This window comes from Phoenix dactylifera, unplaced genomic scaffold (genome assembly GCF_009389715.1).
Source record: "Phoenix dactylifera cultivar Barhee BC4 unplaced genomic scaffold, palm_55x_up_171113_PBpolish2nd_filt_p 001468F, whole genome shotgun sequence".
NCBI classification, from domain to species: domain Eukaryota; kingdom Viridiplantae; phylum Streptophyta; class Magnoliopsida; order Arecales; family Arecaceae; genus Phoenix; species Phoenix dactylifera.
In genome coordinates, this window is record NW_024068782.1 from 13447 (window position 1) to 32073 (window position 18627).

General features: G+C 39.9%; 1 protein-coding gene and 1 long non-coding RNA gene across 6 annotated transcripts; both read right to left on the minus strand.

Moving 5' to 3' along the window:
• Positions 1 to 2408: 2408 nt before the first annotated feature.
• On the minus strand, positions 2409 to 4661 carry LOC103697624. 3 transcript variants are annotated; one of them, XR_005509920.1, is made up of 4 exons: positions 4345 to 4661; positions 3914 to 4055; positions 3032 to 3634; positions 2409 to 2875 (listed from the first exon to the last, which is right to left on the minus strand). It is a non-coding gene; the product is annotated as an uncharacterized LOC103697624 (long non-coding RNA). The 3 variants fall into 3 exon arrangements; XR_003383591.2 differs by lacking the exon at positions 2409 to 2875 and having other exon boundaries at positions 2887 to 3171; positions 3253 to 3634; XR_005509919.1 differs by lacking the exon at positions 2409 to 2875 and having other exon boundaries at positions 2887 to 3634.
• Positions 4662 to 11341: 6680 nt separating this feature from the next.
• Positions 11342 to 16236, minus strand: LOC103711166 (putative disease resistance protein RGA4). Of its 3 annotated transcripts, none has more exons than XM_039122326.1 (2): positions 12711 to 16236; positions 11342 to 11889 (listed from the first exon to the last, which is right to left on the minus strand). In XM_039122326.1, the coding sequence occupies exon 1, from the start codon at positions 16157 to 16159 to the stop codon at positions 12749 to 12751; it is 3411 nt and encodes a 1136-aa protein (XP_038978254.1). In that variant the 5' UTR covers positions 16160 to 16236; the 3' UTR covers positions 11342 to 11889; positions 12711 to 12748. The 3 variants fall into 3 exon arrangements, with proteins under 3 accessions (XP_038978254.1, XP_038978253.1, XP_038978255.1); XM_039122325.1 differs by lacking the exon at positions 11342 to 11889 and adding an exon at positions 11901 to 12508; XM_039122327.1 differs by lacking the exon at positions 11342 to 11889 and having other exon boundaries at positions 13246 to 13745; positions 13825 to 16236.
• Between the last annotated feature and the right edge of the window lie 2391 nt (positions 16237 to 18627).

An 18627-nucleotide genomic window follows, 5' to 3' on the forward strand; every position in this document is an offset into this window, starting at 1 on the left:
ACCTCTTCCAGAGGAAGTTCCTACTACATACCGACCATCAAACCCTTAAGTTCCTCGATAGCTCGAAGAACACCAATTGGATGCACGCCCGATGGATCGCCACACTCTAGAAGTTCACTTATGTTATCAAACATAAGGCCGGTCACTTGAATAAAGTCGCTGACGCTCTTAGTCAAAGAGCTGACTTGCTGGTCACCATGCGAACTGAGGTTGTAGGCTTCGACTTCCTTAAAGACCTCCACGCTGAGGATGAAGACTTTCAGGAGGTCTGGAAAGAGTGCACATCAAAACAAACGGGGGAAGGCGGCTTCCACATCCAAGAGGGCTGCCTCTTCAAAGGCAACCAACTCTGTATTCCTAGAGTTCACTTTGAGAGCATCTCATTCGGGAGCTACATTGCGGAGGTCTCGGTGGTCACCTTGGCCAAGACAAATTCATCACCCTCGTGGAAGAAAAATACTACTGGCCTCAGCTTAGGAAGGACGTCGGCAAATTCGTGCGCCGCTGCTACATCTGCCAAACATCAAAGGGCCAGTCACAAAATACGGGGCTCTACACCCCGCTTCCCATCCCGAATGCCCCGTGAAAAGACATATCCATGGACTTCGTCCTCGGACTACCAAGAACCCAAAGAGGCATGGACTCCATCTTCGTCGTCGTCGATAGATTCTCTAAGATGGGTCATTTCATCCCATGCAAGAAGACGGTAGATGCAGTTAACATCGCCAACCTCTTCTTCCGTGAAGTTCGCCTGCATGAAGTTTCCAAAACAATCACGTTTGATCGAGATAGTAAGTTTCTCAGCCATTTCTAGAGGACACTGTGGCGACGACTCGACACCACCCTCCAGTATAGAAGCACGTGCCACCTACAGACAGATGGTCAAACGGAGGTCACCAACCGAACCCTAGGTAACATCCTCCATTGTATTGTAGGAGAGAGGCCAAAGCAGTGGGACCTAGCACAAGCCCAAGCAGAGTTCGCATACAACATGCTTAACAGATCGACCATAAAGACTCCTTTTGAGATCGTGTATGGTCGCGTGCCAACTTATACTCTCAATTTGGTTCTCCTCCCAAAACTCCCAAGGATGAACGTCTCCGCTAACCATATGATTGAAAAGCTCTCCACCATGCACTCTGAGGTGAAGGAAAAGATCGAGGAGGCAAATGCCAAATACAAGCACGACGCAAATCAGCATCGATGAATTAAAACTTTTAATGAAGGTGATCTCGTCATGGCATACCTACGAAAGGAAGGCTTCCCAGCGGGCACCTACAACAAGATGAAGCCAAAAAAGATTGCACTCTGCAAAAGTCTCCGCAAAATCAACGACAACGTCTGCATCGTGGACCTTCCTAATGATTTGCATATCTCCTGAACATTTAATGTGAAGGACTTATACAAGTACCACGGATCAAACATCACTCAATTAAACTTGGGGTCAAGTTCTTCACAGGAGGGAGGCCCTGACGCAGGCGACCACTTCAAATCTCCTACCCGCGATCTCAGCCGCATCTAGTTTGGAGAATCCAGCTAAAAAAAAAAAGGCCAACCAAGGCGTGAACTCCAAATCTCCTACCCGCGATCTCAGCCGCACCTAGTTTGAAGAATCCAACCAAAGAAGGAAAGGCCAACCAAGACGTCCACTCTAAATCTTCTATCCGCGATTTCAATTGCACCTATTTTAGAGAATCCAACCTAAGAAGAAAAGGCCAACCAACCCATTAAATTTTTTCAGCATTTTTTTAGAATTATTGCTCTAAGATTTTTGCTTCAGCCAACCCATCGAATCTTTTCAGCATTTTTTTAGAATTATTACCCTAAAATTTTTTGCTTCAGCCAACTCATCGAATCAGGATTTTTGCTTTAGCCAACCCATCGAATCTTTTCAACATTTATAGAATTATTGCTCTACAATTTGCTTTATTTTTCTTGTTTTTCCTACGTATGTGTGGCTCGCCCTTATTATATAAAGGCCCCACTCCCTTGTATTGGAATCATTGAAGTTTGGAGTAATAAAATTGTTCCATAAGTTCTCTATTGGTGCGATCGCAAGAGAGCAACGTGCTTGCTCTTCCTCTTCCATCCTGGCGACGTGCTCGCCTCGACCCGCTTTCTCTACGTCAAGCAAGAGAGCAATGTGCTTTCTCTTCCCTTTCCATCCTTCATCGAAGGCGACGTGCTCGCCTCGACCCGTTTCCCCTATGTCAGTTTGGTATTTCCTTAATAAATAAGATGGATTCATATTCCAGTTTTAAGATGGGTAAGGGGGCCCTGTGGAGATCTAAATCAAGTTTAGAATGATTCAAAAATCTTTACATGGGGGACACCATGGGATCTAAATTTGTAGCTTTTCTGTCTCACTCCTCAAAAAGTCGGACTTTATTTCTCTGCTTCACGATATGAGGACATACACTCCCAACCACCCTTCCCATGGGCCTCTGATCACATTTTATATATTTGATTGAAACAAAATTTTTTGCTTCATCTTTATGATGCTAACCATTGCATGAAGGTTGATAATAGACTTCATGTATAATTTTTCTAGTTTCTGTTATCCTTTGGCATCTTACAACCCAAGGCTTCAATAGTAGCCCATATTACAATATATCAATGATTGGACTTGAGACAATTCTCCGACTAGTATTGAAAATTCAATACAACACACCATCAGAACAATAATAAGCATGCCTTTTATACAGAAGAAATATCATATTCTCCAACTATATGCATACAATTAAGTTAAGAAGTTCATTAGTTGTACACGAAATGATGACGAAAAAAACTCGACACATTTGGCATTGAGAGCTTCCTAGTTGTCGAATGAAACAAACATTGAATAGTTTAAGTTTGATATGTACATTATATGCATCTGCTAAACAATTTACCAATTAAACTTATAAATTTTAATTATATAAAATGCTAGTTTTAGCATACAACCACCAAAACTATACAAACAAAGTCTTAAATAACATGAAACACTCCAAAGTAATGTGCCGCAACTTATTTGTTTTCTTCTTAAACTCACCGGATATCTAGCATGCAGCGGTAACTGAATAACAGTTTCATAGTTCTCCAACAAGTCATTCCTAATATCAATTGATTTGTTGGACAGAGCAGAGGGTAATTCCAGATTCGAGTCTCCAAAAACGATAGCATCAAGAAAGGCTGCAGGGGAGGGAACTTATCAACACTTAACAAAGGAGTAAATCAATTGGCTTTGCTGCTAGAATATGATAAGCTTTCCACCTCTACAGTGGACGAGATGTTGTAGCTCAAATGGATCTGCAAAGGCTCCAATTGGAAGCCTTTCAATAATCACTGCTTCACAAGAGTGAGAATCAAGCCACTTCATAGCATCTGATCGGTTAACAAATCTCAAGGCGGAAACCACATGTCGATGAGAACCTTCACCGCTCAGATGTCGGTGCAGGTCTGCAAGTCCAAGCACATTCATATCATTAGCCAGCCCTCTACACAAGTCACCTGTACCAAATCCTTAAGCTAAAAAATCATGAAAATCTGATTCAAGCAGGCTATTGCAGTGATCATAATAAGAGCTGGCAAGGTAAGCTTGAGAGCATGGCAAACAGCCAAAGATTCTCCCATCATCGCTTCCCACATTGCTCACCTGACATTAAATTTAGTATATGGAAATATAAATATTAATAATGTATAATAAAAAGCAATGACCAAAAATAATGATAAAAAGATAATTATATGACCAAAATTATATAGCAAAAAAGATACAATGAATAAAAAGACAGCATATATTTCCTGCAAGACAGCACTCAAAGACAAGTTCTTTGCCAAAATTATTATCTTACCTAATTATAATAAAAACAATACAAAACAATGTTAGGAGACTCAGGTGCAGCCCATAATGCAAATCATAAGTTTTCATGCTAACCTGGTCAGAAGACAAAGCAGCGGCATGACATGCCCAATTGCTGGTTAAGATCAAGAGGAAGAAGAGGCCAAATATCATCAGCCATTGGGCCTTATGTTGGCATTGCATGTCCATATACTAGTGGTTACACTTCCCAGTGGAACTGCGAAGGAGAACAAGGGCCGGGCATTAATGAGAATCTCCAATTAATCCATGTATATGATTATGCGAATCACAGACAACTCACCAAGCATTGAGATTACATCAATCGCGAGGGGAAAAGATGAAAATTTTGAGGATTAATTAGGATTAATTAGCTGATTTTTAAGGGAGATAAATAAATATGTTAGGGGATTTATCGCAGTAGCTACTAAAAACTAAAGAAAAACACAAGAACACCAGATCCCTTGCATTCCAACAAATCAGGGTCAGGAAAAAGAAATTTTCTATACCTGCGAGTAAAATTTCCCAAAAAATTTCGAAGATTCCTCACGAAAAGAGGAGCAGATCGAATCCAGATGAGCGGAAAAGGGTTTCAAACTACCCTCGCTGAGCAGATTTGGGATCGCATAGAGAGAAGCGCTGGATGAGCTTTGAGAGAGAGAGAGAGAGAGAGAGAGAGAGAGAGAGAGAGAGAGAGGAGGGCGCGGCTCGGGCCCTCAGAGAGATTGACGGTGGGGAGTCAAGGGTTCAGAGAGAGCGAGAGAGAGCGAGAGAGAGAGAGGCGAGAGCCGGAGCCGGAGCCATCGCAGGTTCGGTGCCGTTGATATCGGGCATCATACACTGAGGAACCTTATTTCTGATTTTTATATCACAGAGGGCTTAAATGTTAGAGTGCAACAATTCAGTTTTAAGTTTTAACTCCTCCAGTACTTCGATAGAGGTGAATTGACATCTAACGCCACGACAGAAGACGGAACCTATCTCTAATTTTTATATCATGGGGGGCTTACGTATAAGAATACAAAAAAAATTAATTCCCCACCCTAGTATAACAATAAATCCCTGTTGACTAGTCTTATAACAACTAGTCCAATAATTTTAGTATGTTTAATTCCCGATCCTTGAGAGTATTTTTATGAGACGAAAATACCCCTCCTCAAAGTACCCAGTTTTTCTCCCCAAACTGAAACTCACCTTCTTCTTCCCCCATTATGCCTTCCTATCCCCCGCCGTGGCCGATGACCGCTCCCCCGTCCACCGCCTCAGCGCGCTCCAGTTCGCCGCCTCACTCCTAATCTTCCTCCTCGTCGCCGCCGCCCTCCTCCTCCCGCACCCCCTCACTCCCGACCTCCTCGCTTCCCTCGTCTTTGCCCTCCTCTCCGCAACCTCCGCCCACTTGGCCACCGCCTACCAGATCTCCGACCTCCAGGCCAGGTTCGACTTCCTCTCCGCCGCCGTCTCCACCGCCGCCTCCCTTGAACTCGACCTCCACCCGCGCTTCCTCTCCACCATCGCCGCCCGCGAGATGATCCGGAGGAGAAAGGGTCTCGGCCGTGCTCCACCGGCCATGTCACCGAGCCACCGCCGGCCTCGGCACTCTTTCAGCGCCGCCGGCCTTGCGGGAGGAGAAGAAAGAAGAAAGAAGAAGAGGCATCGGAAAGAAGAGAAGAAAAAAGAAAAGAAAAAGAAAAGAAAAAAGGAAAAAAAAATTAATATATGAATAAATAAATAAATAAATGCATAAATAAATAAAAATATATATATGAATGAATGAATAAATAAACAAATAATTAAGATAACTAAATAAATAAATAATGATCCGGCACTCTTCCGGCGTTGCCAGCCTCGCGAGAGGAGAAGAAAGGAGGGAAGAGAAGAAAAAAGAAAGAAGAAGAAGCTTCGGAAAGAAGAGAAGAAAAAAGAAAAAAGAAAAAGAAAAGAAAAGAAAAGAAAAAAAAGAAAAGAAAAATAAAGTTAACTCACTATTACAATTAAGTTAGTAAGCTTGAATACAGTGCACACAGTAAAACTATCTCTGCGTGCCATTTTCCTCCATCTTGGGAATTCAATTAGAAAACAATAACATATGCTTAAATCTTGTATCACAGTTAGTACCTCATCTCAAACCTTTTTTGCTCCATATTAGAAATTCAGTGTGTACGACGTTTTAGTATCTCACCTCAAACCTTATACATCAATGTCGGCATAACACCTTACTGTGTGCACAGTTAATTTAACTGTGTGCGCAGACAATTTATCTGTATGCCAAAATAATTAAATTGTGTACAGAGTAGAATTTACGGTGTGCACGGTTAATATAACTGTGTTTCGGGGTAAAATAACAGTCTTGAAACATTTGTTTTAAATTCAATGCAATCTTCACAAGGGTACAATAGCGAGGGAAATAAGAACATATGCATACGACACATCCACTTCAAACCGATCTCAAAGATCTCTAAATTTTATGGCTTCTTGCCTACAAGAATAGCAAGAATAAGAAAATATCTATGTACGGAATGTAATCAAGTAGGAAGAGATAGTTTTCTATGTGTTATAAAAGTTGATTGTAAGATGAGTGCATTTGCATTTTTTTGTGTCATATAACATTTAAATAGAAAATTAGATTATGTTGATTATGTTGAGATGATTGGCCAAATTTTCTACTTGCTATCATGCTCATTGCTCGGATGCTGAAATATAACTTGTAGGTTCTCAAAAAGTGACTAAACTATGTGCCGGCACACACTTACAACACTGTTGCGGTAAACTTTAATGTGTGCAGCGTGTCATTTTGGAAATTCAGTTAGTTCCAGAATTTTAGAAATTGCAGCGTGCCAAAATCTAGATTGGCACATCCCAAAATGAAGTAGTGAACTCCTATTTTTGATGAGTAGAAGGTTTGGCAAAGTTTAATCACCGTTATTCTACCCCGAAACACAGTTATTTCAACTGTGCACACAGTTTATGATACTGTACACACAGTTTATTTATTTCGGAACACAGTTATTTTGTCTGCGAATACAGTAAATAGAACTGTGCACACAGTTAAACGTTATTAGGAAATTGTTGTAGAAGTGGTTGGGATGAGGTTGTAAAAGGGAATAAACACTCAATCTAGATTGGCACATCCCAAAATGAAGCAGTGAACTCCTATTTTTGATGAGTAGAAGGTTTAGTAATATTTGAACACCGTTATTCTATCCCGGAACATAGTTATTTCAACTATGCACACAGTTTATTTGTTGGAAAGCATAATTAAATTAACTGCGAACACAGTTAATAAAACTGCGCACACAGTTAAGTATTATTCTGAAATTGTTGAAAGTGGTTTGAGATGGGGTACTAAAACGGAGTAAACACTAAATCTACATTGCTACATCTCTTAATAAAATAGTGAACACCTAATTTTGATGAATAGAAGGTTTGGCAAAGTTTGAAGACTGTTATTCTACCCCGAAACACAGTTACTTCAATTGCACACAATAAGTTCTACTCTGCACACAGTTTCTTTGTTTCCGAACACAGATAAATTACTGCGAACATAGTTAATTAAACTGTGCACCCAGTTAAGTGATATTCAGAAAATGTTGCATAAGATGGCACGCCGAATTTTATGAAACTCCGATACACTTTTAAGCATAGGAATAATAGTATCTGAAACTGTAATACACGATTTAAGCATTTGTTATTGCTTCCATGGAATAATTCCCAAAAATGGCACACAGAGGATTTTGAAACTCCAATACGCTTTTAAGGAAAATGGCATGCTGCAATTTCTGAAATTCTGGAACTATAATTATTGATATCCAAAATGATAATGGGACCTAACTGAATTCCCAAAATGGCACGCTCATTTTTCTGAAACTCTGTTACGCTTTTAAGCACTTGAACTATTTTGGCACAAGATTTAAGCCTACGTTTATGTTACCTAATTGAAATGTGGAGATGGAGCAAAATGGCACGCTAAATTTTCTCAAACTCCGATACACTTTAGTTGTTAGATTTGTCGGTACTCTTTATCGTCAATTTGGTGCCTGTTGATAATGAAAAGTTATGTACCTACTTTCGATTATCAACCATTTGGAGTACAGCCTTCGTTTTTAAACAAATTTCCAAACAGAATTACCAAATTGGAGGAACACAAATTCAAGTGGCACACTGATTTTCTGAAAGTGTGATAGATATTTAAGCATGTCCTGCTTATATTTCTGTTTATGGCCTCATAACCATATTACAACTGTGCTGGCACAGTTTATGAAACTCTTTCAGAACCTATAATAAGTCATCATGATAGATATTTCAGCAATGAGCACGACAAGAAGCAGAAAAGGAAGCCAATCATCTGAACAAAATCAACATAATCATATTATCTATTATTTTATTACACAAAAAATAAAAATGCACATATTTACATTCATCTTTTACAACACATTAGTCTAAGATCTATTTCTACTTGACTTCAGTCTAAACATTGATCAAAACTTATCAAATGCAAATGCACTCATCTTATATTTATGTGCCGTATGCATATGTTCTTATTTCCCTCGCTATTTTACCCTTCTGAAGATTGCATAAGATTTAAAACAAATGTTTCAAGACTGTTATTTTACTCCAGAACACAGTTATATTAACCGTGCACACAGTAAATTCTACTCTGCACACAATTTAATTATTTTGGCATACAGATAAATTGTCTACACATACAGTTAAATTAATACTGTACACAATAAGGTGTTATGTCGGCATTGATGTATAAGGTTTGAGGTGAGGTACAAAAACGTCGTACACATTGAATTCCCAATATGGAGCAAAAACGGAGCAAAAAAGGTTTGAGATAAGGTACTAACTGTGATACAAGATTTAAGTATATGTTATTGTTTTCTAACTGAATTTTCAAGATGGAGAAAAATGGCACGCGGAGATAGTTTTACTGTGTGCACTATGTTCAAGCTTACTAACTTAATTGCAATAGTGAGTTAACTTTATTTTTTTATATATATATTTTTTCTTTTCTTTTTTTATTTTTTTTTATTTTCTTCTTTTTGTTTCCTTTTCTTTTTTTTTTCTTTTTTCTTCTCTTCTTCCCAAAGCTTCTTCTTCTTTCTTCCTTCTCCTCCTCCCTCCTTTCTTCTCCTCCTGCGAGGCCGGCAGCGCCAAAAGAGTGTCGGATTGTTATTTATTTATTTAGTTATTTATTATTTATTATTTTATTTTATTGAAATATATTTATTTATTATTTTATTTATTTATTCGTTCATTCATATACACACACACACTCATTTATGCATTTATTTATTTATTTTTCTTTCCTTTTCTTTTCTTTTCTTTTTTTTCTTTTCTTTTTCTTTTCTTTTTTCTTCTCTTCTTTCCGATGCCCCTTCTTCTTTCTTCTTTCTTCTCCTCCCTCCTCCTCCCGCGAGGCTGGCGGCACCGGAAGAGTGCCGAGGCCGGCGATGGCTCGGCGATGTGGCCGGTGGAGCGCGGCCGAGACCCTTTCTCCTCTGGATCCTCTCGCGGGCGGCGACGGTGGGGAAGAAGCACAGGTGGAGGTCGAGGACAAGGGAGGCCGCGGCGGAGACAGCGGCGAAGAGGGAGTCTCACTTGGCCTGGAGGCCGGAGCCGATGATGCGGAAGCGGAACGGGCACTTGCAGACCTTACGGGATGGCTTGGAAGTTGGAAGGAATAGGATTCAGAACAGGAGAAAAAAAGGGAAAATGAAGATGAAGAGGGTGAAGGGCATTATGGTCTTTTCATGAAAATTTATTATGCATTGGAAATGGTTATGGACCGGTTGTTAAAGTTATGTTCAAGAGGGATTAAATATTACAATCCAGTCAAAAAATGGACCGGACATTAATTTCCCCAAAAAAAATCAGTTTTAACTCATCCAGAGTTGTGAGCCGTCCCTACTCGGTTAGTTGCCCAAAATAGAGCACAAAGCAACAGCGCCTCTTGCTCGTATGCCCCCAAAAATTCTTGAAATTATCAAAATTTTAGTATGAACAATCGTCGTTGTTTATCAGTATAATGAAATAATACTATTTTTATCCCTAAAGCCCATCTGAACATGATAGTTGATTATTATTTAATTATTTTTAAATAAAAATGCATATAATCTAATACAAGATGATATTGATAATGGCATTAGAACTTGGTTCTCACATAGAAAACTTGGTTCCGCCCCTTACCAAGTGGTGCTTTAATAGCTCATGTTATCGACCAATGTCGTCAAGAATTTTTTTTCTAGCAGTCAGTCCCAATCAATATCTTGTCTTCATCTAGTCTTATAAAGATTTTTCTGCAAGAAGAATAAGTGCCACATATTCTCAAAAGCTCAACTCTTAATTATATGATAGTGTTGGCGCATTTTAAATACTTTCTCTTTGAGATTAATCATGGCTTAGACCGATTGAAGTGCCTTGACTTCCTCGAGACGTCAAGAAGGGCCGCAGGAGAGGAGATCGATGCCACATCAATTGAGGCGACAACACACAAGAGGAATGGAGAGAGGAAAAGAGGTGGCGGAGGACTGGTGGTGCCAGTCTTCCATGACCGGAAAGCCATCGATTAACCATAGCAATGTCGGCAGCAAAATGATGCTAAAAAAGGAGGAAGAACAGAGACAAAATTCTAAAACAAAACCGAGAAGCAAGCGAGCGATTAGATTTAGAAATGGGCTGTTCTCGGCCATGCCCCAGCACAGGTTGCAAGCCAAAGGTCGGGCCACATCCAAAACCCTCCAAGTCGTCATTAGACTAGGCCTATTGTTAGCTCAGGAGGCCTATGGACGGGACCTCAAAGATTTCTTCTTGAATAATGACATCAGTTTAGCTGTTGAGAAAATTTTTGCAAAGTGGATGGATGTATTGCAATATGGAGAACCAATAGATGGATTCTCCTCTGGGTGACTCCAAGCTATAAATTCATGCTTATAAGAAACACTGACTCTAGTAAAAAAGGCAATTAAGTAATTGTTTATTTTACAAAATTTCAAAGAAATATGCATGCATTTAAAAGAAATGGCAATATGAAAGTGCAGTGTTTGTGCATAGAAACTAGTTATTCTCAAAAACAACTTCTCAGAGTCAATACTGCAAGAACAAAGCACTTGTCTCATAGTTCTCTCTCATGACTGGATTACTCGATTGTTTCTTCTAGAACCATTTTAGCCATTGAAAGCTTCCATTTCACAGACTTCCTGAAGTCTGAACATGTTTTCACAGGAAAGCTTCCCCAGAAGAATGTTCAATACGAAATTCCAAGCAAAATGTTCAATTCAAAATACAAGTCATGGAAATGCATTCCAGCAGATCATTTCTCTCTGTAGGAAACCAAGCAAGTGTTCAGTGGACCATTCTTGGGGCCAAGGTAACTTTGATATCCTGCATCCCACAAACCTCGCACATGAATACATATCTAGAGAGGGAAAAATGGCATTGCCACAGTTTTTTCACAAAATGAGTACAATGTAATTTCAAGACAATGAAAAACATAAATAGCCAAAGTAAAAAAGCAATTAGAAAAATGATATTTTTTGCAGCAGGTTCCTACTTATTCTGGATGGTTATTCGCAAATAAAACATGAACCTATTCCAGTCTGAATGCCATAGTCTGGGTTTATCATCTGCAAACAGATCCAGATATTTGGTTTCAACAGATTGTGAAAAAGCACTCCTGGAAGCAACTTCAGAAATTGGCTTTCATACAACATAAAAAAGGCTAAACTTCATAGCAGCAGGAATTTACAAGATAGGGGATGCTACAGCAGCTCCAAATAAACGATGCGAAATTGAATATGCTGCGCTCAGCTGGGGCTTCTTCATAGGCAGATGCGGTGATAATGGACCGTTTGAAACAACTTCAGTGGATTCAGATAAGGCTCGATTTGCATGGAGGGCTTGGCTTCCATGTGAAGAAATCATTGGCTGTGAAGTTCTCAAATAGAAAGAAGATCCGCAAGGGGACCTAGTGAAAGTTCTGTAGACCCCAAGTTGCTCGAGGATTGGAAGTGACCGACGAAACGAACCTGTATTACAATATCCAGAACTGGTGCCTGTGAAAGGATGCAGCATGAAGTTAGCACCATAATGAAGCAACTATAAACATACAGTACCGTCAGAACTCAAGAAACCTAGTAAATATTAATAGCATAAGCTCAGATGCAAGACATAGGCGGCTAGCTGAGATTAATAGGAATAGCTGAACTAGCGAACTTCTTAATTAAAACAAGCTTGTCACAGGTGCATGGCCAGCAACCATAGACTTTTTTTTTAAGTCTGTGCGGAGGAAGACAAGGTGAGTTGCTTCCTCGCAGAGATTTGCACCAACAAGGATATTTCAAGGAACAATTGAAACAAGAGTTATAGACCGAAACACTAAATGCGTGCCTAAACAACATGTTAATAATTAGCTAACAGGCGGTATTGATGACATGAAGATCCCTTGATTGCATCATCCAGTCCTGTAAAAGGAAATTGCATCTTCATGTTTTACTCAAACGAATTTCAGAGACTGGTATACTTTTGCCTTGCAAGAGCGTTTTCAGATCCTCTATTTTGTTATTCTGATCCTAGTGTTTCCAGATCCTGCAAACCTGTAATCTTCCACCTCCCCCCTCTTCCTATAACTTCCCTGTATTTTTACTTTCTTAATAAAGCTGGGTGGCTGTTTCGCTGCTCCATCAAAAAAAGATAATGAGGATATTTCTTAAATCCATGGAAATGTGAACCGACTAAACAAAACGAAGAAAAAAGATTGAAAATAAAGACTTTGTGAAGCCATTATCCTTGTATATAGTCGTAATCTGGAGTCACTAATGCAAAAATGTAACTAGGATATATACGTGTGTATCTATATACTGAACTTGAAGGTTACCTGAAGAATGGATGTAGGAGCGGCATCGAATTCTCTTTTCACAGCATTTGTATGGTTTCGGAATCAATACGTATGAAAGGTATGTGAGCAATCTTTGGCCAATCAGCTCCTCCTCTTTGGCATCGGTCCTTCAACAAAGGGCATCCATCGATGTGTAATTCTTTGAGCGAAGTAGACAGGCCATTCCCTGGCAGTGAGCTAACCTTAGGGCAGTAGAGTATATGTAACTTCCTGATGGAGGGAAAATTTGCCAAAGAAGTAGGTAGGCTTTCAAGGTTCTTGCAGCAATGAATCATTAGCTCTTGAAGGGATGTTATTTGCTGGAACCATAGCTCCTGTTCCCTTGTAAAGTTGGCCATACCATGACACCCATAAATATGCATCCCCTGCAGTGAGGGGAGGCTTCCCAACAGAATCCACAGATTTTGAAGTAGGACCGTACCGGCTATGGTGAGACCATTGAGAGTTCGCAGTCCCTGCTCCTCGTGGAGCTGAACAGGCTCTGAGGACTCGATGAGCATAGGACATGCTGTGAGCTGTAGTATTTGAAGAGTAGTAAGGAACTGTAACCCCCCTCCAACTAACTTCATCTCCGGGCAATTCCGAAGTTGCAAAAGTTTGAGGGCACTCAAATTTGATAAACAAAGAGATACTTGGGCGCGGTAATTCACGATCCGTAGCTGGGTGAGAGAGGTGAGACTCTGCAAACATTCAGGCAGTGCACTGCCGAAGTCACCACAGTATTCGATGCTGAGCTGTACAAGCGATGAGGGCAGGAAGAGGAGGGGTACTTTCCTTAGCTTGGAGCATCTACGGAGGTGGAGTATACGGAGGCGAGGTAAAAATTGTGCGCCATCTGCTTCCAACCACTCCTCCCATTCCCTGAAGCCCTTAAATTTTAGTACCTCGAGGGATGGAAATGCCACACCAGTGTCACCATAAATTTCACGACCAATTCGTTTTATTGCAGGCATGTTACCAAGACGAAGTTCCTTGAGGAAAGGCAGCTGCCCTAGTGGCGGCAGACTCTCCAACCTGCCACAAGAATCTAGAGAAATAAATTCTAGATTGGTGAGAAAGTTGCTTTCCAATATCCAAGTTGGAAATTTGATACCTCCATAGCCCTTGATCCTCAGCTCTTTAAGACTGGGATGTGGTTGGAGGCCTTCAAATATCTCCTTCTCCGCATCAGGAAGTCTTCTTGCATCTAAATTCTGTACTAAATGCAATGCAGATAGGTCTTCTTTGTCTTTCAACATCGCCTCCATGGCCTCCTCCTTACTATTGACATTCTCAAGATTCTTGATCGCAAGCCGTCTCCGAAGATTTCTCAAGCCCTTCAACTCTCCAATCTCATGTCGCCTCTTCTTTTTGACTCGGAATTCCTCTAATTCTTGAAGGTGGATAAGATCTCCAATCCCAGCAATTAGAGAAATTGTGTCCGCTTCTCCATATAAATGCCGCAAGTTGATTAATTTGTTCATGTCTTCGGGTAAACTTTTAAGATGGCAGGATCGCATCCTGAGAACTTGAAGATGGCAAAGCCTTCCAAATGATCTGGGCAGCTTTTCCATCTTAGTGCAGGAGACATCTAAGTACCGTAGATGTGATAACCCACAGATAGCATCCGGTAGTTTATCCAGCTTCAGGTGACTGTAAGATAAATCCAAGACACGCAGGCTTTTTGATTGTTTTAACATGCCATCAAGAAAACCATAAAATTTTTCAGAATCATAATCACCAAAGAATAAAATGGACCGTAGTTTTCGAAGTCTACACGTGTCCATAATTGCATCTATTTTTTTATCAGTCCTCAGAGTTAGGTGGCGAATTGTCTCTGGAATTTCTCCTTTCTCATTGCTGATGACCAAACATTCATCCAATGAAACATAAACTGCCAATTCTCTGATCAGATCATGCATCACATACTTGTCAGTCAGAGTTGGTAGAAAGAAGTACCTGCGAGTTAATTCGTCAAATATCTGATCCCCGATGTCCTCCATTCTCATTCTTACCCGACTCTTGTTCTGGATAAAACCTTGAGCCATCCACATCTGGACCAACCGATCTTTTTCCAAAACATAGCCCCTGGGAAATATGGAACAGTAAGCGAAGCATTGCTTTAGATTTGCATTCAAGTGTTCGTAACTTAAAGCCAGAGATGGAAGGATATTATCTAAAACATATTCATGTTCCCACCACTCACTTTCTAAGATCATCTTCCAGTAATCCTCATCTAGTTTGGAGTTCAATAAACTTCCCAGTACCTTTCCCGCTAGAGGTAAACCATGTAGTTTTTCAGATATTTTCCTTCCTATTGTTTGCAATTTTTCCCTTTGCTCTTCCTCAAGAATTTTTTCACCGAACGCACAATGTTCGAAAAGTATCCAGTAGTCATCTTCCTGTAGGCTCTTCAATTCTATCGGGTCCATCGTGCCCATAACTTCTGCTACTACTGGACTCTGTGTTGTCACCAGAACCATGCTTCCTTTCGCTCCAGATGTTAAGACACTACGGAGTTCTCTCCACTTGCTACCTGTCTCATCCCACACATCATCAAGGACAAGCAAAAACCTCTTGTTCCTCGTAGCATCTCTAACTTTCCCTAGAATGCCATCCAAACTAATATCGTCTGGGATTCGGTCGTGCACCGAGTCATATGCCAGCTCTTTAGAAATCCGCTTGACATCAAAATTGTCAGACACATAGACCCACATCCTCAGCTCAAAATGCCTTGCTACTCTTTCATCATTATAAATAAGCTGAGCCAGAGCAGTCTTGCCAACACCCCCAATGCCTACTATAGGAAGAACACCAAGACTCGGGTAGCTACTACTCCCAGTCCCACATTTGATGCTAGATTCCGGTTCATCAGCTAAATGCAACAGCACATCTAATATCATGTCTCTCTCTCTGTCTCTCCCAACCACAATGTCCTGGATAATCGAGCTGGTCTCTCTGGTTACACTTCTCTGCTGTGAGTTGTAGTCCTTTAATTGTTCTTCCATACAATTGATATCAAGATAAATCTTTTCAAGATTTCCCACAAGATTCTTCAAGTTTTTCAGGTCATCGTCGGACATAATAAAATGCTTGAGAAGCTTAACAGCGGGGGATACGAAGTCGCTCACCTTGCCCTTGCCGTGCAGCTTATCATGAAGCTCCTTGAATTCAAGCTCATCCATCACGTCGTCAGCCTCGTAGGTAGCATCTTTGAGTTGCCTCAGCCAAGTGGCCAGAGCTGGGTCCCTGATCGGCCTCCCCTCCGCTGCCTGGATCACGGCTTGGATACGAGGAAGTCTAGCCTTCACATCCTCCGCCATAGCCTTCGCAGCCGTGAGCAGATCATATCGGTCGTCCAAATGCAGCGAAACCTTCTCAGCCAGTTTATTTACGACGTAGGATGCAAACCATCCTCCGACCATCATTCCGATCATCCCCAGATCCATATTGCAGGACACTCCGGCTGCACAGTGGTAGTCCTATTCTCCGTGACCTGAAGACAGGAAGCTTGCTTGCTCGGCCTTCTTCCTAGCTTGGAATTTTAAACCGTGTGGTTAAACCTGTGCTTAAGAGCCCTGTGCAGTGGGGACCTAGTTCGTTGTGACTTGAGAAAAATATCTTTTTAGAGATGTGATATAGCTTCCACCAGCGCATCAATTGATTGAAATATAGCGTGTTAAGTATGAAAATCTCGCAACCGGTCGAAAGCAGATTTTAGAGATGACCCTAGACCCCAAGACGCAAGTTTATAATGTCAATCTAATGACGGTGCGAGCAATTATTGCAAATAGCGTGTCCTTGATATTGACCATAACCTAGAAATTAAACGGGTTAGTTTTCTTCCGAACAACACTGTTACTTAGAAAGGTGGAGGGAAAAGTCTGTCCGGATGATCCACTTGGACAACGACCGTTACGATCTGATATTAAAATTGGTTGCCTAGTTTCAATAGGATGTGCTCGAGTTCCGACTAAGCTGCTTTTTTTGATTGGAAACCAAGTAATTAATTGTTTAATGAAAAATATAAATTATGTAAGAAATTTAAGCGAGTCACCGAGGCGGCATAAAAGTTTCTCCATATCTTTTCTGGTTTTTCACAAGGTGTTTAAATCAGTGCAGATCCATTTCCAGAACAGTTTTTTATCCATTTCCAGAACAGTTTTTTCTTTAATCAGTTAATTGCGTTGGATATTGTTTCCTAAGAAGAAAATTTATCAGAATTTTGTTGATATTCAAAAAGAAAAATAATTGCAATGCATTAAATTTGAGTTATTGACACACTACTTTGTATGTATCATCCAATTTGCACTTAAAGTTTGCTTAGGTGCGGTATATTAAATTTTTAGAATCCTGCAAACTTATTGTAAAGATTTTAAGGAACAAATTATAATTGTTAAAGTGTAGTACTTGCATAATCGGCAAAGTTATGAACACTGTACAATATGCACTATTTTGAAGTGGCATATTGTTAAATACCAATTCATGGCTAACCCAATTTCTTCTTGTTCTACTTTTTTAATATTTAGTCCTTCGAGACCATATGAACAACTTTGGCTTGAGATTGCCGGAAATAAGACCCACCAAATTTAACCCGTCAACCATATTCACCCACCAAACTTTTTTTTAAAAAAAAATTGCTATCACAGCATTATTTTTCGTGCATTGAAGAAAAAAATAATAATTAAAACATGAAAGCATCTTTCGTGATTTGATGTTTTTTTTACAAATTTTGAAAAGTGGATCCATAATCGACTAATATCTGTCTGGATTCATTTTCGTATCTGAATTTATTTGTATATGTATAAAAAATTGAGCATCCGACTAATATCAGTATCCATATCCATATCCGTGAAAGAAAATAGATATAGATATGAATAGATAACTATCCGATCCATATCTGAATACTCGATTCCATTTGTGATCTTATTTAATTTAATATGACGCTCATGAATTTTTATGAAAAATAAATAACACTATTAATTTGGTTTATCATCTACTTAGTAATATCTTTGACTCTACGGTATTGCCCAAACGTGACAACCCAAGAGGGGGGTGAATTAGGTTTTTCAAATTTTAACTTTTAATAGGGCAGCGGAATGAAATTAATTCTAAGTACTTGCAGAAATATAAAACTCAGAAATAAAGACAATGGACACACACACACAAAGACACAAGGTTTTATAGTGGATCGGTGCACTCCAAAGCACCTACGTCCACTCCCAAGACTTTCTTGGAAATTCACTATAATCTGCCTGATTACAGCCGGATTGTTTTTCTAAGCTCACAATCCAAACCTTACACAGTTGGTTTTACTTAGTCTCGCCAACCAAAACCTATTTCCGTTGGTTTTTACGGCTCACCAACAACCTTTCACAGTTGGTTTTACTTAGGCTCACCAACAACCTTTTCTCCAAGTTTCAATCCTTGAAACTTGTTACAAATAAATGTAAAGGAATTGAAATGTATACAAAATAACTATTGCTCAATTAGAAATAAAAGCAAACTCAGTAAGTTGAGCAATGGTTGATGGCGCTTTAGATTTTTGACGATGAAGGAATGGCGCTGCGTAGAGCTGGAGCTTTGATTGCTGATGGATCTCTCTTTGTATGCTTCTCTGATTTGCTCAGCTCCTTACTCTAATTCAGTAGGAAAAATAAACTTTCTTTTTGGCTCAAGCTTTCCCTTTCTTTGAATGCTCTTGATTGTTCTCTTTGTTTTCTCTTTTTCTCACTTCTTTTTCTTCATTGTTTTAATCCCAGTTGAATCCTTTGTTTTTATTGTCTCTGAGTAGGAGGGAATGCATTACTAGTCGTTAGACACAAAAATATAGCCGTTACAAATATTTTCCCCCCGTACTGTTCCTCTGAAAATATAGCCGTTAGAGCTTCCAGTCGATTTGGAGTTGACTCATGTA

Excerpts from the sequence above, each read along its gene's own strand:
- LOC103711166 (XM_039122326.1), bottom strand. The coding sequence starts at position 16,159 with ATGGATCTGGGGATGATCGGAATGATGGTCGGAGGATGGTTTGCATCC.